This window comes from Myotis nattereri, assembly GCF_964212035.1.
Source record: "Myotis nattereri genome assembly, chromosome: 2".
Taxonomy (NCBI): Eukaryota; Metazoa; Chordata; class Mammalia; order Chiroptera; family Vespertilionidae; genus Myotis; species Myotis nattereri.
Window position 1 is genome coordinate 139251211 of NC_138076.1, and position 13849 is coordinate 139265059.

The 13849-nt window shown below is 40.1% G+C and overlaps 1 protein-coding gene across 1 annotated transcript in view; it reads left to right on the forward strand.

Annotated features, from left to right (window-relative positions):
• LIN7A (lin-7 homolog A, crumbs cell polarity complex component) overlaps positions 1–13849 on the forward strand; it is a 139650-nt gene that overhangs the window by 48179 nt on the left and 77622 nt on the right. The window contains exon 2 of the mRNA XM_081084177.1: positions 1264–1382. Coding sequence (XP_080940303.1) covers positions 1264–1382 — 119 coding nt within the window. The remainder of the gene's footprint in view (positions 1–1263; positions 1383–13849) is intronic.

Below are 13849 nucleotides of genomic sequence, written 5' to 3' on the forward strand. Positions count from 1 at the left end.
AGACAAGTTTAAGAGATGTACATTAATCAAATCACCTATATACTAGTATATAAAAAGCCAGCGACCAGAACACCACAAAGACCGGAATGACTGGTTGCTATGACCCACTGTGGCCAGCGAACCAGCTCGATTGAGGGGTGCAGGGGGCTGGGGAAGGGGGAAGGCCAGCTAGCCAACTGCCTGCCGCCCCTCTCCCCAGCTGTCCCCACTCCCGATCAGCCCCCACAACACTAATTGGCCAGCGGCCCCTTCCCCCAGCCAGTTCTGCTCCCGATTCCCTCCCCCTCCCCCACCAATCGGGGTGGGTCTGGCTGGCCAACCTCCCCCGGTTCCTCCCCTGGCCACTGACCCCAGATCGGCCCCCCCATCTCATTCGAGGGTGGGGCCTACCAGCCCACCACCCACAGCCCCTCCTAATGGCCAGCCCCACTCTTGATCAGCCCCCACCATCCCGATTGACCTGTGGCCCCTCCCCCCAGCCAGCTCTGCCCCCAATCAGCCCCCCTACACCAGTTGGGGGTGGGGCTGGCCGGCCAACCTCCCACGGCTCCTCCCCTGGCTGCTGACCCCTGATTGGTCCCCCCACCTCATTTGGGGGCAGGGCCAGCTGTCCCACTGCCCGCAGTCCCTCCCCACAGCCAACTCCACCCCCAATCAGCCCCCCACCCAATTGCCTTCCATCCCTACCCCCAGCCAGCCCGCCCTGATCGGGCCCCAATAAGGGGGAAGCTGGCCAACCTCTCACTGTCTCCTCCTCTTGACAGGCCCAGCCCCAATCATCCCCAATTGGGGCTGGGCTGGCAGGACCCCACCCATGCACAAATTCATGCACTGGGCCTCTAGTTATACTAATAAAGGTGAAACTGCTGATGTGATAAATGTGGTATGGTTAAGGAAAAGTCAAACTGAGAAACCATCTCAGAAAGAAAATTGACAGGACTCATTTGGTTATCGGGGTGTCAGAATAAATAAAAGGCATGTTTCCTGCTCTTTTTCTGAAAGAATATTCAAACTGATTTGTGTGACAAATATTATACATGAAATGACATCAAAGAAGATGTATTCAGTTACAAATTGTGTGGAACAGATTTAAACGACTTTTTAATCAAAAGATTAGATCAATAAGCTATGAATTGTAAATTCTGATTTTGCAGTTAATTCCACTTAATTTTCGCCATCGCTATTCAGTGGGAATGACAATCCTTTGCTGATGAGACATAGCTACTCTAGATCTTTTCACTTGATTTTTTTTTTTTAACTCAGATGTTGCCAGAGCCATTGAATTACTGGAAAAACTACAGGAATCCGGAGAAGTTCCAGTGCACAAGCTACAATCCCTTAAGAAAGTGCTTCAGAGTGAGTTCTGTACTGCTATTCGAGAGGTATGACACTAAGATTCTAATAACTATGTTCAGCCATATGTGTTCTGAATGGAAAACATATCTTTTCCACACAAACAATTGAAATAATTAAGATCAGAACTATACCTTTGCCTCCCATTTTTAGCTCCTTGGACAGATGGTAAAATATAATTTAGTCGCCAAAACCGGTTTGGCTCAGTGGATAGAGCGTCGGCCTGTGGACTGAAGGGTCCCAGGTTCGATTCCAGTCAAGGGCATGTACCTCGGTTGCGGGCACATTCCCCAGTGGGAGATGTGCAGGAGGCAGCTGATCGATGTTTCTCCCTCATCGATGTTTCTAACTCTCTATCTCTCTCCCTTCCTCTCTGTAAAAAATCAATAAAATATATTAAAAAATATATAATTTAGTCTGCTAAATTCTTTATTTAGATTCAGTCAGGATTTATATGGTCATATAAAACCCAAGGTTTATCTTATGGTACCAATAAAGTGACTACCTTTGCAGGTTAACTATTACATGTAAACTATTTAGTGGTCACATGAAGTCATCTGGAAATTCAGTTAGAAATAGTCATAATTAATGAGGGCTGAGATTTTCTTTAAAGAACTTTCAACTAAGTCCTTTACAGGCAAATCTGAAAGAGTAATTGCCTACTGACTAAATGATAGTTATCCAAATATTGCTAGGGTAGGGATTGCCAACCTTTTCATCTCATGGCATATACTAGTATAAGCTAATTACTAAAATTCTGTGGCACTCCAAAATATATATTTTTTGCCAATCTAACAAAAATAGGTATCATTTTGATGTATTTATCAAAAAATAATAATAATTATCTACTCTTTTTGTTCTAAAGTTACTTTTATTTTATTTATTTTTAAAATATATTTTTATTGATTTCAGAGAGGGAAGGAGAGGGAGAGAGAGATAGAAACATCAATGATAATAGAGAATCATTGATTGGCTGCCTCCTTCACGCCCCCCACTGGGGATCGAGCCTGAAACCCAGGCATGTGCCCTTGACCAGAATCAAACCTGGGACCCTTTAGTCCGCAGGCCAACTCTCTATCCACTGAGCCAAACCGGCTAGGGCCCAAAGTTACTTTTTTAAAAAAATCAGGTGCCTATACTTGTATATAAGAATTTCTGATACAAAGAATTAACCAGTCAGACACAACTTTATTATGAGAGGTGACCATAAGATGCAACTTTATTATATGACCTATAATTTACCATGCAAGACAGGGTATTCATACCGGATGGCTATTATTGTGTTAGCTATTGTCATTTTTTTATTTGACAATTAAGAGAGAAGAGGTCAGTGCCCCTGACTAAAGAGTCAGGTATTGCATTTTAGACATTCTTGTGGCACATGAGTTGAAAATTGCTGGTCTAGTGCAATAATGGAAAATCTCTGAATAGGCTGACATGCCCTTCTAACAAATCTTTGTAATGCTCTCCTGGCTAATGGTTTTAGGATTCCTAAAGTGAAAAAAAAAAGTGTTATAATGACCATTTGAATAGTGTATTGACTTGTGGTAGAATTGACTTGTCAATTAATGAATTTAGTTGTTTACAAGGAAGTTCACTTGAGAGATATATGCTATATTGCTTTTTAAATGAAATAATATTTAGTAAACCTATCACCCCTTCCCCATCGTGTACTAAGTGATAATTTCTTAATTAGAACCTAAAGTCCATAAATCCAGTATATATGCCTTGGTAGAAGTCCCTAGTAATGAATTACCTTACATCATCTTCTCCAAGGAGTTGAACCCAATGACTACCTGGAGAGTTTGCTGTAGCAGAGGTCATACACCTTCCTTTTTGCAACTCTGCTTGTGGCTAATGCACATTTAAAAAACTTTTTTAAAAATAATTAATTTAGTTTTTAATCCTAATTCAATGTTTTCATTGATTTTAAGAGAGGAAAGAAGAGAGACAGAGAGTGAGAGAGAGAGATATTGGCAGATTGGCTGCCTCCTCTACGTGCTCTGATAGGTGATCATACCCTCAACTTAGGTATGTGCCCTGACCAGGAATTAACCCTGCAACCTTCTGGTATACAGGACGATGCTTCAACCAACAAGCCACTTGGCCAGGTCAATGTACATTATTTTACTGCAACAATGCTAACTATGTGTAGTCACTAGGTGGGAACAATCCAGGTGACTAAGGTAGAGACATACAATACCTCTCTCACTAAGGTTTAAACTGCAGCCTACCCAATGTGGTTACATCAATGATGAGAAAAAATCATTGATCGGCTGCCTCCTGCACACCCCCACTGGGGATTGAGCCCTCAACCCAGGCATGTGCCATGACTGGGAATCGAACCATGGCCTCATGAACTCCTGGTTCCTAAATCAAAACTCAACCATCAAGCCACGTTGGCTGGGCATCAGAGACCTTTTAAAATCTAATCAAGTCTGGTCAAAACTCTTGGAAGGTTTCCTGTCATTTATTTTAAAACTGTATTTTGAAACCTATATAACTTTATTAAACAGTGTTGCCCCAATAAATTCGATGAAAATTTAAAAATAAAAAAAGGAAAGTACAAGTAGGATGTATGATGAATCGTCTGAAAATTACAGTGGTGAATATCTGAAAATTAAATTTTATTGATCCGAGAACCCTTTCATTCTTTGTCTCTTGAGTATTGACTGCTATGCTGGCATAAAAAGTTTTGGTTTCTTATTCAAATAATGCTTAAAATTTTTGTGGTTACATTATTTGAGTTTTGAGAAATATTTGCTAGTTAATGCTTTCCAGTGTGAAAGTTATGATTTTTTTCATGACTGGTAGAGAAGAGAACAAAAATTACAGTGGCATTATTCTTAGTTGCATTTGTCAGAGCAAAAACAGTACAGGTCATGCCATTGCCAACGTGACTATAAAATCCACATTACACTCAAAAAGAAAGTAGGGCAAAAAATGCCAAATTTTTAATTGCCTTACACAAGCATAACAGTAGATATTGTTACACGCTGAAACAATCCCACATTTTGTTTTACATTTTGATTAAATCACTTAATCAGCTCTTGGCATATGTGCAGCTCTTCTAAGGGAAAAAATAGTTTAATGAAATTTTGCTTTTTACTTAAAATGTATGATTAAAATGTTTTCTAAAATGTTTTTATTTATTTTTAGAGAGAGGAAGGGGAAAGGAGAGTTAGAAACATCAATGAGAGAGAAACCAATCAGCTGAAGAATAGTTAAATGAAATTTTATTTTGTTTTTTACTGAAAGTACATTATTAAAATGTTTTTTTTAAATATGCTTTTACTGATTTCTAGAGAGAGGAAGGGAAAGGGAAAGAGAGATAGAAACATCATTGAGAGAGAAAAATAGATCAGCTGCCTCCTGTACATCCCCTACTGGGGATAGAGCAGTGGTTCTCAACCTTCCTATTGCTGCGACCCTTTAATACAGTTCCTCATGTTGTGGTGACCCCCCCCAACCACAAAATTATTTTTGTTGCTATTTCATAACTCTAATTTTGCTACTGTTATGAACCGTAATGTAAATATCTGATATGCAGGATGTATTTTCATTGTTACAAATTGAACATAATTAAAGCATAGTGATTAATCACAAAACAACATGTAATTATATATGTGTTTTCCGATGGTCTTAGGCGACCCGTGTGAAAGGGTCGTTCGACCCCCAAAGGGATCGCGACCCACAGGTTGAGAACCGTTGGGATAGAGTCTGCACTCCAGGCATGTGCGCTGACCGTGAATCAAACCGGTGACCTCTTGGGGTTTGGGTTGAGGTTCAAACACTGAGCAACACTGGCTGGGCCTGAAAATGGATGATTAAAAGCGATTAGATGTTTTCTCTCCTTAACTATTTTTCTGTAATCTGTATGTTTTGTGTAGATCAGTACTGAAATACGGCCATCTGTGTATATAACTAAGAAAGGCATTGATCTATTAATAAATACGTTTCAGTTGAATGACAATTCACATACAGCTTTATTCATAGAGTGCTGATAATAGTAGGCGATACTTATCTTGTTTGTGTTTTATTGCTGAAGGAGCTCGAAAGAACCTAATTAATAATTAAGTCGCATCTATTCTGTGCAAGTAATATCAGAGAACAGGACAGATAAATGGGCTGACACACAATGCTGTTTTTTCATAATAAGAGGTGCTGACTGACAAGAGAAAGTTCACACACATTTTTGAATGAAGATAAAAAATTTTATGGTACTGCCCTGGCCAGTGTGCTCAGTTGGTTGGAGCTTCCTCCCTTAACACCAAAAATGTTTCGGGTACAATTCCCAGTCAGGGCACATACCAGGGTTGCAGGTTTGATCCCTTGTTCGGGCATGTGTGGAAGGCAAACAATGTTTCTCTCTCACATTAATGTTTCTTCCTCTCTCTCTCTTTCTCTCTCTCATAAATGAACATATCCCTGAGTAAGAATAAAATAAAACTTATGGTACTGAAAGTCCCAGTGAAAACCATTTCTGTGATTTTAAGTGGCTTCCTTAAATTTTTGTTCATCGCTGTATTAATTAGCTTGAATGATCTAAACCTACACATTAAACATAAGGTAATTTAAGGGTTGAAATGTACATATTATAAAATATTGTTTTTGGATAAAATAATTTCTTAAGAGAATTGGATTGCTGTTCAAATAGCTCTATTGCCAAGAGATGGACTTTCCCCCAACACTTTATATTCTTTGGGCCTCAGAGGGGGAAAAAAAATCAATAGTATACGAGTGGTCATATTTTCAGAGGACATCCAATTTCTGCAACAGAATACAAAGGAGTTATTTCTGAAACTAAAATAATCTAAACTGAACTAGCAATCTATTTACTACCATCATTTTCCAACTTGTAAAACATCCAGGCTTCCTGCTTTCCCGGTGATGTGCTCATTGACCTGGCGTATGAGGTGCTGCTGAGAGAGGTCTGTGGTGAGAACTTACTCCCACACTTATGACTGTCATATGCACGTTTGACCCAAAAATTCAGAACTAAATAACAGTCATCAGAAACTGCCTTCCTTGGGCAGGGACCAGATGTTGTATGTTAGTGTTTTCTCATGTAGTAGGACGGAATAATAAGACAATAAGCCGACTCCATATGGAATCTACCATTTTGTGATAGTAGGGTTGCTGAAAAATAGTCCAGTTCTGCCCTGACTGGTTTGGCTCAGTGGGTAGAGCGTCATCCTAAGGACTGAGGGGTCCCAGGTTCGAATATAGTCAAGGGCACATGCCTAGGTTGTGGGCTTGGTCCCCAGTGGGGGCGTGCAGGAGATGGCCAATAAATAATTCTCTCGCATCATTGATGTTTCTATCTCTCTTTCCCTCTCCCTTCCTCTCTGAAATCAATAAAGATATATTTAAAAAAATAGTCCAGTTCTCTCCTCCTTCAGCTAGATGTGGCCATGACAACTGCTTTTGCTCAGGAAATGTGAGTGGAAGTGATCTGTGCTACTTCTCATAGAAGCATTTGACTCAGTGCATGGTTTGCTATGTCTTTCCCAATAATGTTTTAGAAGATAAATATCAATCAGCCTGGGCTGCAGAGTGAGAAAATGAGAACTATAGGCTTTAGCCAACCTTTCACTAATGTGTCACCTGAGTAAGTAGTAAACCTCTGTTAACCTAAGCCTCCAAGATATTGGGGTTATCGTACCATAGAATAACCCAAGTTATTCTGACTGATAATGCACAACCACTAAGTCAGATATACCTCGGATAAAGGATATATGCAGCATCATCCCTTTAGCTGTGGTGAAACAAAATTAATTTTAAACAGCTATGTTGTATGTTTAGGAAGCTGTGATAAATCTTATAACTGTATGAAATTGGTAACCGGTGTCAATACCTGTGCCCATTAGGTGGCTCATGATTTTTTAGAAATTTGAGACACTTTGTTCATAGATTGTGTTTGCTTCTAGATTATGTCCCATTTGTTCCTACTCTCAGTTTTTTTTTTCTTTCCAGGGAGGCTCCAAACTTTAATAATATGCTGACAATATGGAATGGTTTTATTTTAAGGCACTCCATATAGTAAGGAATCTGGAAACCTGTCATAAGACAAGAAATTAAGGACTTGGCAACATTTAGCCACAAAAAGAGAACAATTGTGTTTAACATGATGCTTGTCATTTGCTATTTGGTAGGATAAAGGGAAAGGGAAGTAACTAGGCTAGACCACTGGATGATACAGGTAACTAAACATAACTACCAGTACCAAGCAATGGTTTCACTCATAATGTAGGAAGTTTCTATAACTATAGTAGAGGTTAGATCTTTGTATTTCAGATCACTTTAGCAAGGGCTGTGTTTCTTGATACATCTTACTTTTTAATTAAATTTATTGGAGTAACAATGGTTAATAAGATTTTATAGGTTTCAAGTGTACAATTCTATAATACATAAACTGTATATTGGACTGTCGGCCCACCACCCAAAGTCAAATCATCTTCTATCACCATATATTTGACCGCCTTTGCTCTTCCTTTACTACCCCAACCCCTTTCCGTCTGGTAACCACCATACTGTTGTCTGTGTCTATAAGTTTTTATATGTTTTTCTTGTTTGTTGTTGCTTTCAGTTTCATATCCCACATATGAGTGAAATCATATGGCTCTTAATTTTCTCAGTCTGACTTATTTCACTTTGCATGATATTCTCAAGTCTACCCATGTTGTACCAAATGCAGTATTTCAGCTTTTCTTATGGTTGAGTAGTATTCCTTTGCATATATGCACCACATCATCTTTATCCAATCATCCAGCGAAGGGCACTTTAGTTGTTTCCATTTCTTGGCCACCGTGAATAATGCTGCAATGACAACAGGGAGGCATATATCTGTGCAAATAAATGTTTTCAAATTTGTGGGGGTAGATACCCACAAAAGAGGTTGCTGGTAATTCCATTCTTTTGAGGAGCCTCCATACTGTTTTCCATAGTGGCATACTAGCTTACATTTCCACCAGCAGTGAATGAGGGTTCCTTTTTCTCCATAACCTCTCCAATATTTGTTATTACTTATCTTGTTGATAATAGGTACTCAAACAGGTGTGAGGTGGTATCTCATTTTGTTTTGATTTGCATTTCCCTTATAGCTAGTGAAGTTGAACATGTTTTTATGTTTCTGTTGACTATTTGTATTTCTTTGTGGGGTAAGTGTCTGTTCAGGTCCTCTGCCCATTTTTTAATTGGGTTGTTTGTTTGGTGTTGAGTTGTATGAGTTATTTATATAGTTTTGATATTAACCCCTTGTCGGAGATGTTGTTTGCAAATATCTTCTCCCATTTGGCTGGTTGCCTTTTTGTTTTGCTGTTGGTTCTTTTGCTGTGCAGAAGCTTTTTAGTTTGATATAGTTCCACTCATTTATTTTTACCTTTACAGGCTCAATTCTCAAACATCTCCCATCTCAAAAAAAGTTGTTCATGGAAAACATGTTTCAGATGTGGAACAAAACTTCACTTCTGGATCCGACAACTCTTTCATGCTTATGCATTAACATGATAGAAAGTGTCTCTCAGGCCACAAACAAAGGAGAGAATGCAAGTCAGTTTACTGATAATATCTCAGTAAATTGTGCTGTGAATATTTTCATGTAGGTTTTGTGGTTTTTGTTTTTTGCTTGTTTTTTTTTTTGTTAGTGAAGTAGATGATTAGCACAATTTTAGAACATAAAGAGGGCATCAAGAATGCCAATGTTGCCCAGCTGGTGTAGCTCAGTGGTTGAGCTTAGACCTATGAACCAGGAAGTCATGGGCACACCTTCTAGTTGAGGGCTCTATCCCCAGGATGGGGCAAGCAGGAGGCAGCCAATCAATGATTCTCTCATTAATGATGTTTCTATTTCTCTCTCCCTCTCCCTTCCTCTCTCTGAAATCCAGTAAAAATATATATATATTTTTAAAAAAGAATGCTAATGTTGCTAAGGGCATGAAAGAAACAATGATCAGAGGCAGTTGAAGAGGTAGAAAACCTTGTTGATTTAGATAAAGCAAAAGGCAGTTAGCTGGTGACAGCATTTAGAAGGCAGCAACATGTGAAAAAGCAAAGATGCTGCATGCTGACTTCCTGAAAGACACCCCTGGAATGAGTGCTGAAAATGGTACATTCATAGTAGAGGGGGTTTGATAAATTTAAGAAAAGAAGTGTTTGTATATAGATTAAGCAGTACATTAAACGTACTGTATATAAGGAAGGTTAGAACTGGAATCAGCCCTGGCCGGTTTGGCTCAGTGGATAGGGCGTCAGCCTGCGGACTGGAGGGTCCCAGGTTCGATTCTGGTCAAGGGGCATGTACCTGGGTTGCGGGCACATCCCCAGTGGGAGGTGTGCAGGAGGCAGCTGATCGATGTTTCTCTCTCATCGATGTTTCTAACTCTCTATTCCTCTCCCTTCCTCTCTGTAAAGAATCAATAAAATATATTTTAAAAAGAAAAAGAAAAAGAACTGGAATCATTTGGGGGTCTGGAATGAATTAATTCAATTTACATTATCTCTAATGGGGAAAAAAATGATGTGGTTTTCAAATAAATCACTTCTTGAACAGCTTTCTGGAACAAATCAAGTTTGAGAACTGAGATTCCACCATACTTCTCTTGCCTTTGAGGTCAAATTCATAAAATATTCTCTATGACCAAGGTCCATTAGCTTAGTACCTATGTTTTCTTCTTTGTAACTTACTGTTTCAGGGCTTATATTTAGGTCTTTGATCCATTCTGAGTTAATATTTGTTTGTGGGGACAAACAGTTCAGCAATTTTCAACCTTTTTCATCTCAAGGCACACATAAACTAATTATTAAAATCCTTTGGCACACCAAAAATATAATTTCTGCTGATCTGACAAAAATAAAAAGGCATAATTTTGATTCATTCACACTGGACGGCTATTGTTGTGTTGGCTGTTGTCATTTTATTTTATTTTATTTTATTTTATTATTTTATTATATTTTATATATATCCTTTTATTATATCCTTCCTTTTGCTCATTCCAAACTTTTCTTCTTGCTCTCTTTCTAATTCTTTAAGCTGTAGAGTTAGATATTTTATAACCATTTTTTTCTTATTTTTTGAGGTAGGCCTGTAATGCTATGAACTTCCCTCTTTGGACTGCTTTCACTATGTCCCTTAGGTTTTAGATTGTTGTGTTTACATTTTCATTCATTTACAGGATGTTTTTAAGTTCTTCTTTGATATCTTTGGTAACTCAATCATTGTTTAATAGCATACTATTCAGCCTCAAAGTGTTTGAATTTTTTTGATTATTTTTATTGTAGTTCATTTCTAATATTATGCCATTGTGGCCCGAGAAGATACTTGATATGATTTTAATCTTCTTAAATTTGGAGAGACTTTGCCTGTGATACAACATGTGATCTATCTTTGAAAATGTCCCATGTGCACTTGAGAAGAATCTATATTCTGTAGCTTTGGAGTGAAATGTTCTGAAGATGTCAATTAAGTCCATCTGATCTAGTGAGTCATTTAGGATTGCTGCTTCTTTACTGATTTTTTGTCTGGAGGATTTATCCAGTGATGTCAGTGGGGTATTAAAGTCCCCTACTATGATTATATTGCTGTCTACCTCTCCCTTGATATCCCTCAGAAGTTTTTTTATGTGTTTGGGTGCTCCTGCATTGGGTGCATATATGTTTACCAGAGTTATATCCTCTTGTTGTATCGATCCCTTTAGTACTATGAAGTTTCCTTCCTTATCTCTTGTTATGGACTTCACTTTGAAGTATATTCTGTCAGATATAATATTGCTATTCTGCTTTTTTTCCATTTTCATTTTCCTGAAAGATATTTTTCTATCCCTTCAACTTTCAGTCTGTGTGAGTCTCTTGTTCTGAGGTTGGTCTCTTGTAGACAGTATAAATATGGGTCATGTTTTCTTATCCATTCAGCCACTTGATGCATTTTGATTGGAGCATTTAGTCCATTTACGTTTAGAATTATTATTAATAGGTATTTGTTTGTAGCCATTTTTATTTTTTTGTGCCTGTGTTCCTTCTTCCCTTTTTTCCCCTTCTTTTTACAACAGTCCCTTTAGCATTTCTTTCAATGCTGGCTTGGTAGTGATACACTCCCTTAGTTTTTTTTTTTTGTTGTTGTTGTTGTCTGTGAAGCTCCTGATTTCCCCTTCAATTTTGATTGATAGCCTTGCTGGATAGAGTATTCTTGGATTCAGTCCCTTGTTTTGCATCACTTTGTACACTTCCTTCCATTCCTTTCTGGCCTGATGTGTTTCTGTTGAGAAATCATTTGATAATATAATGGGAGATCCCTTGTTTGTAACTTTCTGTCTCTCTCTCGTAGCCTTTAAGATTCTCTCTTTGTCATTAACACTTGCCATTGTAATTATGATGTGTCTTGGTGTGGGTCTTTTGGGGTTCTTCTTGTTTGGGACTCTCTGTGCTTGTGTAATTTTTTTCTTCCCCAAATCAGGGAAGTTTTCTGACATTATTTCTTCAAATAGGTTTTCTAACCCTTGCTCCTCTTCTTGTCTTTCTGGAATCCCCATTATACATATGTTTCTCCATTTCATGTTGTCCCAAAGCTCCTTCAGGCTCTCTTCCTGTCTTTTGATTGTTGTTTTTATTTTTCCAATTGCAGTTCAGATTGGTTGTGTTTTGCTTCCCTGTCTTCTAATTCACTAATTCGATCCCCTGCTTCTCCTAGTTCACTGTTGAAAGCTTCCATGGTGGTTATTACTGTAGCTAAATCACACCTTATTTCTTCCTGATTCTTACATAGATTGTTGATTTTTTTCCATCTATCTGGTTTATGCATTGTTTGAACCTTATTCTGAATTCCTTTTCTGACTTATTGCATGCCTCCATTTCATTTAGTTCCTTTTCTGTCGATTCCTCCTTTTGTTTCCTTTATGTTTGTTTGTTTATTTGTCTCCCCATTTTTGCTGTCTCTTTCTGGCCCTGGGATACCTGCTTAGGGTCCAAAGTGCTGAGGCCCTTCACAGTCCAATGGTTTTGAACATGCTAGCCCCAGGACTTTATTCTCTCTGCTCTGAGTTGTACCCGCTTCTCCCACAGTTCTGATCCCTCAATTATCCATTTATCAGGGTTGGTGGGGGCAGGTGCACAGTACCCTTAGTGAGCAACTCTCTGTGAGGGTCTAGAGCCCTCTGGCATACAGTTTGCTGTGCTGCTCCAACCCTAAGTTGGGATGGTGCCCTAGGTCCCTCTGGCACTGCAATTGCAGTGTGGACCTGTGACCTGTGGCTTGGCACTCCAGGTTGCACCAGCAGCTCTAACCTGGGCTGTGGGTAGGCATGTGCCAAGTGTCAGCTCTGTCTGTGCTGGTGGCAGAGCACCCACCGGCTCAAGGTTCTGTCTCTGCCAGGTGCGTAACACACACTGGGCTACAGCTCTGTTCAGGGGCAGGGTGCGCTCCAGCCAAAGGGTCTGTCTGTGCTGGCAGCAGAGCACGCTCTGTCTTTGTCAGGATGTGGGGCACTCGCCCAGCAAGGGTTCTGTCTGCATGCTCAGTCTATGCTGGTGGCTGGGTGCTCGCCCTGGTCTGTGCAAGAGGCGGAGTTCTCGTCCTGCAAGGGCTCTGCCTAAGCTGGCGGTGGAGTGTGCTCAGTCTGTGCAAGGGGCAGGCACTCACTCTGCCTAAGCTGGCAGCGGAGTGCTCTTAGTCTGTACCAGAGGCAGGGTGCTCACCTGGCTAAGACTCTTTCTGGGCACACCCAGCTGAGGTTCTGTATTGGGATCAGGGATGGAGCGGGGAGTGGGGAACCCATGGCTTGCACTCACAGTGAGAGAACCTGAAGTGTGGGATCCAGGAATTCTGGGTTTGGGCTCTGGTTAGGAGGCTCAGCCCCAGAGGTCTGTCTGATGTGCTCTCACTGGAGATATCTGTGATCCACGTTGCATTGCTCACTGCCAGAGCATGGTGATTGGTTCCACATAGGTTATGGCTGGCAAGCGGCTCCCAGCACAGGTCCAGGAGTGCTTTCTGAGGTCAGTCCGGATATGGTGTGGCAGCACTCTTGGCCTCCTTTGCTCCCATCTACAAGATGGTGTGCTTTCTGCGTCAAAGCCTAGCTGGTGAGGGGATGCCCACAGCAGTAGCTGAGGCTCCCCGTCTAGGTGAGCCAATCTGCCAGTCCCTGGGACTCCTGAGATATCTATCTGTCCCTCACTCACCCACTCACTCACCACAAATATCCACACACGCTCCTCTCGCTTTTTTACTCTGTCACACTCTCTCCCTTCCTGCAGTCCTGTCAGCCACCATCTCCAGAATTCTCCACTTTTTTATTGCTGAAAGTATTACAGATCTTTCCTCTTTTTTTAAAGTTACGTGTCTCTCTCTCATCGCTTCTCGGCCTTTTGGCTAAGATCAAGTGTAAAGTTACGTGTCTCAGTTGTGTATATGTGCAGTTGTCATTAGGTTTATATAAAAGAGTTTCACATATACAGCAGCTTTGTTCTGCATGCATCTAATCTCCATCTCCCTTTGCAATTT